Raw genomic sequence first — 14710 nt, forward strand, 5'->3', positions numbered from 1 at the left:
TCTCTCTCTCTCTCTCTCTCTCTCTCTCTCTCTCTCTCTCTCGCGCTCTCTCTCTCTCTCTATCGCTCTCTCTCTCGCTCGCTCTCTCTCTCTCTCTCTCTCCCTCTCTCTCTCTCTCTCTCTCAACCCCCCCCCCCCCCACCACCTCCACCCCAGCCTTCCCTCCCTCTTTCGAAAAATACCATTCTTGTTGACTAAGTCTGTGTGCGAGAACTAAGTCTGCCCGAAATGTTCCTGGTCCACCTGTTTCAAGCAAAAAATAGTGCGCGACGAATGATAATACACTTATGACAAAAACAAACATAAATCTGTCATAACACTTTCAATTCTGCAGGTACAATGTATTTATCTTTGTGAGTGTGTGTGTTGGTTTTTGTTTGACCCAGGTGGCACGCGTAAAGCTGGTTTAATCCTAGTACAATTCCGATGGGGTTTTAACTGCCGGAAAAAAACGTAATGGTTGTAAACATTGGTGTGAATTCCTGTGATCGTATCCTCTCTGTATTCTATCCATAGGGGTTAGCTGTGTTTCTCGGTCGTCACAGACCACATAGCTTCGCAATGTACATTACATGGGCATTATTGGTTGCATGCACAACGTGTTCGTTTTCACACAAATGACACGCAAACTTGTATTAATCTGTGTATAAATATAGATATTTATATAGATATAGAACTTGTATTAATCTGTGTATGAATATAGATAGATATAGAACTTGTTTTAATCTGTGTATAAATATAGATATTTATATAGATATAGAACTTGTATTTATCTTGTATTACTTGTATTTGTATTGTATTGATCACCATTGTGCTTCTGTATATGTGTATATATATTTAAATGCATAAATAGAGCGTATTTGGTTCTTACACAATCTATTCGCCAACTTGTATCTGTGCAAAAGCATGAATGAAGCTCACTCGTTATCGCAAGATCGAAACACGAACTTATATGTATACGAATGCACGAATAAATTGCGTTCGTTCTCACAAGCTACAACTATACAAGAGATTTGTTTTTACATACATCTTCATCAATTAATTCAAGCAGAACAATCCGACATTACATCATCAAATCTTATTCAACAACTTTACACCTTAGAAGACAAGAGAGGGGGGGGGGGCATAATACAAAACAGAAATAGAATAAAGGCTAGGTCTTGATTATATTAAAAGATACAATCTTTTTATCAAATGACATATTACATCCGCTCAGGATATTACGTAGGCCATGCGTATATTTCCCACAAAAGGTTTAAAGCCCCACTCCTTCTCATGAAGAAAGTTCAGCTTACCTTTCAAATCTCAGGGGCGGATCCAGGGGGTGTTTCCGGACAACCCCCCCCCCCCTCCCCCCCCCCCCTCTACCCTAAATAAAAAATTAAAAAAGAGAAAACAAATAAAAATGGAAAATAAAGAAAAACTTATGACTCAGATTGCTCCATTTTCCTTTGTTGTCATCAATTTTTGTCCGGGGGGGAGGGGAGGGGGGGCATGCCCCCGGACCCCCCTGGGAGCCGGCCTTTCTTTTCTAAGTGGCGGTTTTAGAAAGTAGTTGGGTAATGTGTTGGCTGAGGTTACACCAGATCTGTCAATTGTCCCTGTTTTGATCTAAATTTGTTTTCTTAAATTTAATTTTTGGAAGGTGTATTAGGGGAAGTTTCTTGGCTCAGATTGCACCAGATTGCTCCATGTTCCTGGTTTTTATCACAAATGTTCCGGGGGGGGGGGGGCATGCCCCCGGACCCCCATAGGAGGTTCGAACGCTTCACGCCCTGAACTAATCGTTTCGCGTCGTCGAATTGTCCCTAAAAGAAAAATTGAACCCCCCCCCCCCCCCCCTAAGAATTATGTGAACCGCCCCTGCATCTGATCAGGATTATACATGGGATAAGACCGTCCCTCCACTTGGTCATATAGTAAAAATGAACAGAATGTGAGCTCTCGGTGCGCAATATATGATTTGTTTCTCATTAATTATTAAGTTCGTAAAAGCCCCTGGTGGCTTTCTGAGAAATTAATTCACCGTGACTTTACAACTCACCACAGCAGGCAGTCGTGGTGTTGATTTTTGGTAGGTGGCCAAGGGGAAGGAATTTAAAAAAAAAAATTTTTTAACAATTTTATTCAGAAAATGTTTTCAGACAACAAAGCCGCATACAGTCAATTAGTAAATGGAGCACAACAAGCAAGGCCTATAGACGTGCTCTTTTTTATATTTAGTCAAGTTTTGACTAAATATTTTAACATCGAGGGGGAATCGAAACGAGGGTCGTGGTGTATGTGCGTGTGTGTGTGTGTGTGTCTGTCTGTCTGTCTGTCTGTGTGTGTAGAGCGATTCAGACTAAACTACAGGGCCGATCTTTATGAAATTTGACATGAAAGTTCCTGGGTATGATATACCCGAACGTTTTTTTCTTTTTTTCGATAAATACGTTTGATGACGTCATATCCGGCTTTTTGTAAAAGTTGAGGCGGCACTGTCACACCCTCATTTTTCAATCAAATTGATTGAAATTTTGGCAAAGCAATCTTCGACAAAGCCCGGGGTTTGGTATTGCATTTCAGCTTGGTGGCTTAAAAACTAATGAGTGAGTTTGGTCATTAAAAATCGGAAACTTGTAATTAAAATTATTTTTTTATTAAACGATCCTTCTTCTTCTTCGTCGTTCGCTTATTAAACGATCCAAAAACAATTTCATCTTATTCTTCGTCATTTTCTGATTCCAAAAACATATACATATGTTATATTTGGATTAAAAACAAGCTCTGAAAATTAAAAATATAAAAATTATGATCAAAATTAAATTTCCGAAATCGTTTTAAAAACTATTTCATCTTATCCCTTGTCGGTTCCTGATTCCAAAAACATATAGATATGATATGTTTGGATTAAAAACACGCTCAGAAAGTTAAAACGAAGAGAGGTACAGTAAAGCGTGCTATGAAGCACAGCGCATTGTAAATCCTTCTTTGTTAATTCGACATTTTGATTGGTCAATGCAATCACTCAGCGGTCAGGCAATCAGCGTGTCTCACCTCCAAATGGATCTGCCTCAATGTACACTTCCTGGCAAGCGTATCAATAAAAGTCATGAGTTTCACGTGTCGCCAGCATGGATACAGCCTCAACTAGTCTCGGTTAGATTTGAGGGTCATTTTACAAGTAGGAAATATGAAGTACCAACGAAATACCGAGACCATAAGGTATGCGAAGTGATGACGTCGGATACGTGACGTAAGTTGATGCATGAATTCTTTCGGACTACGTCAGTCAATTCCAAAGATCGCTTTTGTGATGAAAAGAATTTGTTTTGAGTTTGCTGTCCAGAAACCCGTCAAAAAAGAAGGGAAAATGTATGTGAAAGAAAACAAAACAGGAGGAGAGTGATACGATAGGAATACAGAGACATATTTCTTGGGACTTGACCCTTGCAGGTAGGTGGACTGAAAGTAGTGTGTGAACAGAACAGAACCAATTCTGTCTGTTTACCATCGCATGAAAGCAGGAAAGAGATCGTCGTCAGATCCTTTGAATGGATAGATTTACAATTACAATATCGACCTACTGCTTTCAACATGTCGGGCTGTGCCTAAATTGTCTCACCTGTGATTTGTAAATGGAATCCCTCAGGCCTACGGCCTTCGGAATTCCATTTACAAATCACAGGTGAGACAATTTGGGCACCGCCCTCCATGTTGAAAGCAATCGGTGAATATTGTATCAATCGCTACCGCGCCAAACAGGCTCGTCACTTTCACTGCCTTTTGCACTAGCGGCGGACTACGTTCAGTTTCATTCTGTGAGTTCCACAGCTTGACTAAATGTAGTAATTTCGCCTTACGCGACTTGTTTTTCTTTGTTTTTCACGAACCTTATTTTTATATTTAGTCAAGTTTTGACTAAATATTTTAACATCGAGGGGGAATCGAAACGAGGGTCGTGGTGTATGTGCGTGTGTGCGTGTGTGCGTGTGTGTGTGTGTGTAGAGCGATTCAGACTAAACTACTGGACCGATCTTTATGAAATTTGACATGAGAGTTCCTGGGTATGATATCCCCGAACGTTTTTTTTCATTTTTTTGATAATCGTCTTTGATGACGTCATATCCGGCTTTTCGTGAAAGTTGAGGCGGCACTGTCACGGCCTCATTTTTCAACCAAATTGGTTGAAATTTTGGTCAAGTAATCTTCGACGAAGCCCGGACTTCGGTATTGCATTTCAGCTTGGTGGCTTAAAAATTAATTCATGACTTTGGTCATTAGAAATCTGAAAATTGTAAAAAAAAATAAAAATTTATAAAAACGATCCAAATTTACGTTTATCTTATTCTCCATCATTTGCTGATTCCAAAAACATATAAATATGTTATATTTGGATTAAAAACAAGCTCTGAAAATTAAATATATAAAACTTATTATCAAAATTAAATTGTCCAAATCAATTTAAAAACACTTTCATCTTATTCCTTGTCGGTTCCTGATTCCAAAAACATATAGATATGATATGTTTGGATTAAAAACACGCTCAGAAAGTTAAAACAAAGAGAGGTACAGAAAAGCGTGCTATCCTTCTTAGCGCAACTGCTACCCCGCTCTTCTTGTCAATTTCACTGCCTTTTCCATGAGCGGTGGACTGACGATGCTACGAGTATACGGTCTTGCTGAAAAATGGCATTGCGTTCAGTTTCATTCTGTGAGTTCGACAGCTACTTGACTAAATATTGTATTTTCGCCTTACGCGACTTGTTTTATATTTAGTCAAGTTTTGACTAAATATTTTAACATCGAGGGGGAATCGAAACGAGGGTCGTGGTGTATGTGCGTGTGTGCGTGTGTGTGTCTGTGTGTGTGTGTAGAGCGATTCAGACTAAACTACTGGACCGATCTTTATGAAATTTGACATGAGAGTTCCTGGGTATGAAATCCCCATATGTTTTTTTCATTTTTTTGATAAATGTCTTTGATGACGTCATATCCGGCTTTTCGTGAAAGTTGAGGCGGCACTGTCACGCCCTCATTTTTCAACCAAATTGGTTGAAATTTTGGTCAAGTAATCTTCGACGAAGCCCGGACTTCGGTATTGCATTTCAGCTTGGTGGCTTAAATATTAATTAATGACTTTGGTCATTAAAAATCTGAAAATTGTAAAAAAAAAAAAAATTTATAAAACGATCCCAATTTACGTTTATCTTATTCTCCATCATTTGCTGATTCCAAAAACATATAAATATGTTTCATTTGGATTAAAAACAAGCTCTCAAAATTAAATATATAAAACTTATTATCAAAATTAAATTGTCCAAATCAATTTAAAAACACTTTGATCTTATTCCTTGTCGGTTCCTGATTCCAAAAACATATAGATATGATATGTTTGGATTAAAAACACGCTCAGAAAGTTAAAACAAAGAGAGGTACAGAAAAGCGTGCTATCCTTCTTAGCGCAACTACTACCCCGCTCTTCTTGTCAATTTCACTGCCTTTGCCATGAGCGGTGGACTGACGATGCTACGAGTATACGGTCTTGCTGAAAAATGGCATTGCGTTCAGTTTCATTCTGTGAGTTCGACAGCTACTTGACTAAATATTGTATTTTCGCCTTACGCGACTTGTTTATTTGTTGTGAACGTGACCAGAAAGGAAATTTGTATTCTTTTAATTTTGTTGTGTACCTCTGTTGCATGCCGGCAGCTATTACCCTTATTTTTTTTGCCCTACTAAGTGGAAGGATGGTCTTATTCTATGTAAGAGCATGACCAGATCTAAGATGGTGAGCCGAAGTATTTTCATGAGGTAAAGGTAACTTTGTTACCTTATAAATTATATCGACCGCCCAAGGAACCGACTAAAAGTGATAATCACAGACAGGTGGTCGCTGTGAAAAAAGTGAATTATGAGAAGAAAAAACCGTGTCTGGGATCGTCGGTTTAGTGACTGTGGTCAGGTGGTGGTTTTGAGAGATGTTCGCAAAGGCAAGTTCGCCTGTACCTTTAAACATAGTAAAGGAGAGACAGGTTGTAACACACCGGTAACGTTTTGTCCTGAAGGTGTCAACACATGTATTCCTTCTCAAGTAAATCATCATACATTCGTCTGTGAATTTAACATGTTGCCATAGGACATCAAAGCCCTACCACAAAAGCCAGACTTATGGGAGAACGTGAAGTGAATTTAATTTAAGGATAAAGTCAACCTTTTGAAGGCAGTAGACGTCTCCCTGTTTAGAACCATCACACGCAGGTGCAGGCTTATCTATGATATCCTTTTTGATTTAAACGAAATTGTTTTCAAAATACATAACTTATCCTGTTTAAGCTAACATAGTTTATACACAACTGAACAGCTGAGCCACTTACTTTAGGCAAATGGATTTCTGTCATAAATGGATTTCTATGACTGTCACCTTTAACCACAGTACTTTGTGAGGTCAGAACACCGTGTGCTATTTTTGCCCACCCATCCAGGAATAAATCGGCGAACAATGCATTGTACGTGTACCTCAGTCGACAACTTCTTAGATCTGTATCACCTTCTAGACGTGCATCAGGGCAGCCATCCATCCATTCTATCCAATCCATCAATCAGTCCGGTTTCTTTTGCGTTTATTTTATTCGAGAAGCGCATTCCATGTATCCATCCATCCATCCATCCATCCATCCATCCAACCGTCCGTCCTTTTATCCTTCCAGTCAGTTTACTTAATTTTCTGTGCCTGTATCTCATTTCAGACGTTCAGCGGTCAATTTTTCATCCATCCTCACGTCCAAACACCCACTCCATCCACCAATCAGTCTATAGTGTCCTCTACTTCTCTCTTATTTCAGACGTGCAGCAGTCTATTCATCCATCAACCCATTCCATCCATCCACCCATTCAATCATCCAACCAGTCTATAATGTTGTCTACGTGTGTCTCATTTCAGACGTCCAGCAGTCTATCCATCTATCCATCCATCCATCCACCCATCCATCCATCCACCCATTCAATCATCCAACCAGTCTATAATTTCCTGTACTTGTTTCTAATTTCAGACGTGCAGCAGTCCATCCACCTCCCATCCACCTCCATAGCACCCACAACAGTGACGCTGAGGAAGCGCAGACGCCCTTACTCCAAGTTCCAGATCGCCGAGCTGGAGAGGGAGTACGCCAGCTCCACCTACATCTCCAAATCCCGCCGCTGGGAACTGTCCCAGCTCATCAATCTGTCGGAACGCCAGATCAAGATCTGGTTCCAGAATCGCAGGATCAAGGCCAAGAAGCTACAGAAGCGGGAGGAGATTAGCAGCCCGCAGTCCGCCATGTCTGCCGGAAGTACCGGAAGCGGAAGCATGCCCGGCGTCGGCGTGATGCAGCAGCAAGGTCACATGACCGTCTCCCACCAACCGCAGCCTCCCCCTCAGCAGCAGCATCACCAGCTAGGAGTGAACGGGTCTTGAGGATTTGAGGGGATGACTTTGTGAGGAGGTCTGTCCTCTTCAGTTTGAGTGCGTAGTTGTGGCTGACTACGATGTATCTTAGAGGATCTGGAAGGATTGCTGTTCTCTTGGCCTCAGTCGAAGCATCACCAGCTCTACAGGAAGAATTAATATGGGGGATGTTTTGAAGAGCTTTAATGAAGGATGGCGTTTTGAGGAGTATGTATATGTTTGACTTGTACTACGTCGCATTGGTGGCGCTTGCTGATGTTGTTTGTTCTCGAAGGATTGCCTCGTAAGAGGTCTGGTTCTGCAAGGATTGTTTTATGCTTGTCCACAGTGGGTCACCGAAGACGTTAAAACTCCATTTAATTGGGCCGCTTCGTGAGAAATATGCCCCTGTTGACTTTTAGTCGACACAGTAACTGTTGCGACTGATATTTTTCTTCTTATATTCTGGAAATGTGCTTCTCGTGACTTCCAATGTACATGTACAGTTATGACTGATGTTGACACCCATGTCAAAACATGACTATTTCGTGTGCGTTTTTAATGTTCATCTCAAGCAAGCTAAAGCCAAAGGATGAGTCACCGCAAACGGGACTCTAGACTGTCACGTCAAGGCGTGAAATGTAAGTTACTTGTGTTGTTGGTGTTAATAAAAGAAATAACCAAGCCCGTTTTGCATCCTTTTCCAAGTTATTATTCACATTTGTATTCACTCTGTTTCCAACTTCAAGCACACTTATAACACATGCACACGCACACAACTATTAAGCGGTTAGTAAGGGTTAATGGGAATAGTTACTCAGCACCCTTGTGCTAGATCACGACAACACACAAGTATAAACAAGGCAAGGCAGACGTCCGGCTGCAGCCTTAGGCAATCAAACACACGGGAAAAAGGACCTGCGATAGATTGCGATCAATAATAATTCAAGGGTCTTCGCCACAGTAATCGTTCATGAAATTCACAAGAAACAGGAACAATTAATTGAAGATTTAAGAGAACAAAGACTGACCCTGTACATTTAATAGGGAAAACGCAGGAAACAAATATTCAAAGAAAGTCTAGGGACTACTCCCTGATGCATATCTTGGGACTCCTCCCGAAGATCAAGAGTTATTGAGACGAGCCTGCGTTGTCTCGATACATATGTTTACACGTTTCTCCTCTCTGTGGGGTATACACAAAAAAATGACTGACACCGTCGGGCCGGGAACAAGAGAGGGGAAAAGATGGAAGACTTAGCTCTTTGTCGGCGAAGATAAGTGTTCCTTGACGGTGACGTCACGACGACGATAGACTGCCTGCAATTAAGCAGGTAAGCTGGTCCTTCCCGGAAGTGTCGACGGGGTAACTTGAAGCTCGGCTCATGCAGCGCGGGCTTCCTGAAGGTGAGGAACCAGGGTCTCGGCGTCAGTTCATGCGAGAGCGTAGTTATAGCCCCCTACGTCACCACCATCAACGCCGGCGACAACGAGGACGGACGGCGGTGGAGACGAAGGGCGGTGGAGGTGAACCCACCCGGCCTCGACGGTGCACAAATCAAGCTCCGAAGGCGGGCGGACATCCCAAGCTGAGAGTGGGACACAGTAGCGCTGCAGGATACTGCCACGGTGACAACACCGGTGACAAGGTCGAGGCAACAGGTGGGTTGATGAAGAACATCAAGAAGAAAAGAAAGCTGCAACACATTCGATAACCACTGAGTCCCAGAGTCGGCGAAACATATCCTTTCCCCCACTGCCCCCAGCCCTAGGTGTGTACAATAATATTACCCCCAGGAAATATTATCTTGCGAGCTGTCAATCACCCGGCAACAATATTTACAACAACCATAAATCTTTACAATAGCCATGAATGCTATAATCAATTTCCAAAGAACGGAAAGCAACCCAGGCTTGGCATTCTTGATTGTAATACACGTTAACGTCCCTTGATAAAATAACAGTCGTCAAACAAAGCAAAAGCTGGAGTTGTTTTGAACTTGGTTTAAACGTCACCTTGACCACTAATCGTTCTGTCCACTGACAACTGTCAACTAGTGTTAGTTCACACAACATTTCACACGACAACTGAGACAACGACACCACAGTAGACGACAATAATTACAACCAATAAACAAACGAAACAAGACACATTCCAACACACAATTACCCCAGCGGCTCTTGGTAGTTGCCAACAAAACCCCAACACCGCCACACAGTCCAGACTCTGTCCAGCTTCTCTGCCATCCAACCGTGAACTCTCGCAGTTCTGTCGTACTCATACACACGAAACAGAACCCAAGGCCTGCGCAAAAATGCTGCAACGCGAGGTCCGCAGGTAGCGCACGAAATACGCCATCTAAGCGTGCATAATTCGCTGACAGTGTTATAGCAACTGGCACAGGGAAATCGCACGGAATGCACCCATCAACAAACACACAATAATACATCGCGCCGAAAATAACGCAACATTGCCACCAAGGACAAAAGTCGTCAAACACTTGTCACCACTACGTGACAAACCCCCATCCCAGAGGAAACCGCGGGTGACAGGTGACACCGAAGATGGCTATGCCAGAGTGTATGACATGGAAAAGTCTATAAAGAGATAACTGAAGCACTAGGGACATGCCGGACGGAGGATGGATGGGCCCGATGAGGTCAATCACTACCTGTTTGAAAGGAACATCCACCAGCGGCATTTTCTCGAGAGCAACCCTGCGCAAACTGCCGCGGGGAACTGTGCGCTGACACGAGTCGCAAGATGCGACAAACCGGCGAACGTCGGCACACATGCCCGGCCAATAAAAATCCGAACAGATCCCGCTCAACGTGCGTCTAGCAGCTAGGTGGCCGGCCATCGGTGAAGAATGGCCTAGAGTCAAGACCTCGCTGCGGAACGGGTGAGGAACGCAAACTTGGCGGTGGAACACTCCATCAGAACCACAATACTCGCGGTACAAAACGTTGGCGCGATACATGAACCGCACACGGCCTTGACCTTGGGAGGACCACGGGTGCTGGTCGCGAGCCAAATCACGCATCCGTTTGAGAGAAGGGTCAGATTCCTGGGCATCAATCAGTTCTTGCCTAGTCTTCTGAAGACCTTGTGATTTAGGATCGAGGGGAAGATCGCCGCAGGCGTCCTTCTTAACCTGAGCACGAGTCACAGCGGCACACGAATCGCGCGGGCCGTAAGTCGGGACTTCGACAACCACACCGGAGGGAAGAGTGAAGTGATTCCCGATGAGAACAGAAGTGTTGAGATCATTCACGACATTGATCTCGATAACTCCGGAGTAATAAGGTGTCTCTACATCCACGTGGGCAATCTGAGCGACGCGACTATCCGGGCCGAACGCCCCGGTGAGATCGCGGGTCTTGCCTGTGAAACATGATTTAGGGACGATATCACGCCGAGCCAGCGATATGTTAGAACCCGTGTCTCTGAGAGCCTCGGTCTCAATGCCACAAATTTTCACCTTGACCATGTAGTTATCGCCTGCGGTAGCAGCCTGACAATCTGGACACAACCGAGAACGCAACTTTGGCACAGAATCGTCAGCGGAGATCACATGAACACATCCAAAAATCGCGGACGATTGCCCGGAACCGGTAACCGACGACTTTTCGCGAGCTATGACGTCACGAGCACGCTTGAAGCAATAATCAGCCTCGTGGCCATCCCGATTACAATAATTACAATGTTTCTTTTCCCCGGGCGGCGCATTAATGGTGGCCACCGATTCAGAATTATCCTGAGAGGCAGGAGAACTGACCTGACTCTCCCTCTCCTCAGACTTGGCAGCCTGGCGACGCTGTCTCTGCTTCTTCTTGGCACCGGAAGTATTTACGGCACAGACAGACTCGGTCTGACGACGAGAGAACGGGTTTTTGCAATCCGGCTCGTGGGCTTCTAAATAAGCTTGGGCAGCGGCAGCAGCAGCGTCAGCCGATACGGGTGACCGCTCCTTCACAAATGCTTTGACATCAGCGGGCAGACCGTCGATGAACTGCTCAAGACGAATGAGGTCATAGAGGCTGTCAAAATCACGATTGCCTTTGGCAAGATCAAGCCAACGGTCCAAATACATCTTGCTGCGCTCCAATAACTGCTCGTATGTCTCGGAACCAACACGCTTGGCAGCGCGGAACTTCTCTCTGTACGTCTTTGCCGTGCAATGGAAAGCTTTCAAAAGAGCACCCTTTAAAACATCATAGTCATCAGCTATTTCAAATGACAACTTCGTATAAACCTCGGCAGCTTTGCCCTTGAGGTGACCACTCAACCTGAGGGCCCAAGTCGAGACCTCCCACTTCATCTGCGTAGCAATACGCTCAAACTTGGCCAGGTACGTATCCACATCATCCCCATCGTCCAAATAAGGCAACCGAATTTTGTCGGCAATAATGCCAATGTCTGATTTCTTGGACGTGACTGAGGCGGCCGCCAAAGCAACCTGGTGAGCATGCGTTTGTTCCGGGTTGGCTAAAGCGTATGAGTGGCTTTCTTCTTCCATGGCGAGTCGGCGTTTTCTCTCCTCAGCTTCTAGTTCAAAGTTACGTTTCCTCTCTTCGGCCTCAACCACAAAATCCAACAAATCACGTCCGGTAAGACCGGCCTCCTTACCTAACTGAAGGTAGTCCATGGTGGTAGGAGGATTACCTGAGGGAGTAGCAGCCAGCGGAGGAGCAGGAGCGGCAACAAAAGAGGTATCAGAAAGCGAATACTCCGAAGTATCAACTACGTCAGAGGAAGAAGAATTATCGTCGTCAGTGACTGTTTGTTCGGAATAATCAACACGTGGTAAAGAACGTAATTTCCTTGGAGACGAGTCCTTAGACATCGTCTGTGCATGACATCATGAAAACAAGACCGAAACCCGAAACGAAGAACGAGTGTGAATCAAATCGCAAAGATGAAATAGCTCGGAAAAACCCACAACAAGGGACAAGGCTATATACCACACAAGTGAACAAATAGGGACGGGAACAAGTAAAACAGAGGGTTAACAACTTATGAACTTATAAAAAAAAACCAGTATAAGTTAGCTTTATATGTCAACCGTGTTTTATACCCTGCATCTCCACCAAATATGTCACGTCAAGGCGTGAAATGTAAGTTACTTGTGTTGTTGGTGTTAATAAAAGAAATAACCAAGCCCGTTTTGCATCCTTTTCCAAGTTATTATTCACATTTGTATTCACTCTGTTTCCAACTTCAAGCACACTTATAACACATGCACACGCACACAACTATTAAGCGGTTAGTAAGGGTTAATGGGAATAGTTACTCAGCACCCCTGTGCTAGATCACGACAACACACAAGTATAAACAAGGCAAGGCAGACGTCCGGCTGCAGCCTTAGGCAATCAAACACACGGGAAAAAGGACCTGCGATAGATTGCGATCAATAATAATTCAAGGGTCTTCGCCACAGTAATCGTTCATGAAATTCACAAGAAACAGGAACAATTAATTGAAGATTTAAGAGAACAAAGACTGACCCTGTACATTTAATAGGGAAAACGCAGGAAACAAATATTCAAAGAAAGTCTAGGGACTACTCCCTGATGCATATCTTGGGACTCCTCCCGAAGATCAAGAGTTATTGAGACGAGCCTGCGTTGTCTCGATACATATGTTTACACGTTTCTCCTCTCTGTGGGGTATACACAAAAAAATGACTGACACCGTCGGGCCGGGAACAAGAGAGGGGAAAAGATGGAAGACTTAGCTCTTTGTCGGCGAAGATAAGTGTTCCTTGACGGTGACGTCACGACGACGATAGACTGCCTGCAATTAAGCAGGTAAGCTGGTCCTTCCCGGAAGTGTCGACGGGGTAACTTGAAGCTCGGCTCATGCAGCGCGGGCTTCCTGAAGGTGAGGAACCAGGGTCTCGGCGTCAGTTCATGCGAGAGCGTAGTTATAGCCCCCTACGTCACCACCATCAACGCCGGCGACAACGAGGACGGACGGCGGTGGAGACGAAGGGCGGTGGAGGTGAACCCACCCGGCCTCGACGGTGCACAAATCAAGCTCCGAAGGCGGGCGGACATCCCAAGCTGAGAGTGGGACACAGTAGCGCTGCAGGATACTGCCACGGTGACAACACCGGTGACAAGGACGAGGCAACAGGTGGGTTGATGAAGAACATCAAGAAGAAAAGAAAGCTGCAACACATTCGATAACCACTGAGTCCCAGAGTCGGCGAAACATATCCTTTCCCCCACTGCCCCCAGCCCTAGGTGTGTACAATAATATTACCCCCAGGAAATATTATCTTGCGAGCTGTCAATCACCCGGCAACAATATTTACAACAACCATAAATCTTTACAATAGCCATGAATGCTATAATCAATTTCCAAAGAACGGAAAGCAACCCAGGCTTGGCATTCTTGATTGTAATACACGTTAACGTCCCTTGATAAAATAACAGTCGTCAAACAAAGCAAAAGCTGGAGTTGTTTTGAACTTGGTTTAAACGTCACCTTGACCACTAATCGTTCTGTCCACTGACAACTGTCAACTAGTGTTAGTTCACACAACATTTCACACGACAACTGAGACAACGACACCACAGTAGACGACAATAATTACAACCAATAAACAAACGAAACAAGACACATTCCAACACACAATTACCCCAGCGGCTCTTGGTAGTTGCCCACAAAACCCCAACACCGCCACACAGTCCAGACTCTGTCCAGCTTCTCTGCCATCCAACCGTGAACTCTCGCAGTTCTGTCGTACTCATACACACGAAACAGAACCCAAGGCCTGCGCAAAAATGCTGCAACGCGAGGTCCGCAGGTAGCGCACGAGATACGCCATCTAAGCGTGCATAATTCGCTGACAGTGTTATAGCAACTGGCACCGGGAAATCGCACGGAATGCACCCATCAACAAACACACAATAATACATCGCGCCGAAAATAACGCAACATTGCCACCAAGGACAAAAGTCGTCAAACACTTGTCACCACTACGTGACATAGACATACAGGCCCAGTTTAATTGCCTCTGGAAGGTGTACTGGCGTACGTGTTGAAAGTGTTGGCATTTGAAGAGCCATGTCCAACCCGGGGAAAGAAAAGCCTCAACTTTAGTTGATTTTCAGCACTGAGAGATTATTGATATGTGTGTGTGTATGCGTATTTCTCTTGTTCTTTTTAAATAACAAAAAAATGAATGCAGTAATAGCGACCATAAAGTTTACAAAATAAATGTGTACTGAGTGGCAGCACAAGACTCGTAAAATTCGACAAAACGTCTTTGATATTTGAAGATGCATTAT

General features: G+C 44.0%; 1 protein-coding gene across 1 annotated transcript in view; it reads left to right on the plus strand.

Annotated features, from left to right (window-relative positions):
- LOC138947061 (uncharacterized) overlaps positions 1-8025 on the plus strand; it is a 112047-nt gene extending 104022 nt beyond the window's left edge. The window contains exon 4 of the mRNA XM_070318482.1: positions 7035-8025. Coding sequence (XP_070174583.1) covers positions 7035-7441 — 407 coding nt within the window. The 3' untranslated portion in view covers positions 7442-8025. The remainder of the gene's footprint in view (positions 1-7034) is intronic.
- Positions 8026-14710: the final 6685 nt, after the last annotated feature.

Source organism: Littorina saxatilis, linkage group LG14 (genome assembly GCF_037325665.1).
Source record: "Littorina saxatilis isolate snail1 linkage group LG14, US_GU_Lsax_2.0, whole genome shotgun sequence".
Classification (NCBI taxonomy): domain Eukaryota; kingdom Metazoa; phylum Mollusca; class Gastropoda; order Littorinimorpha; family Littorinidae; genus Littorina; species Littorina saxatilis.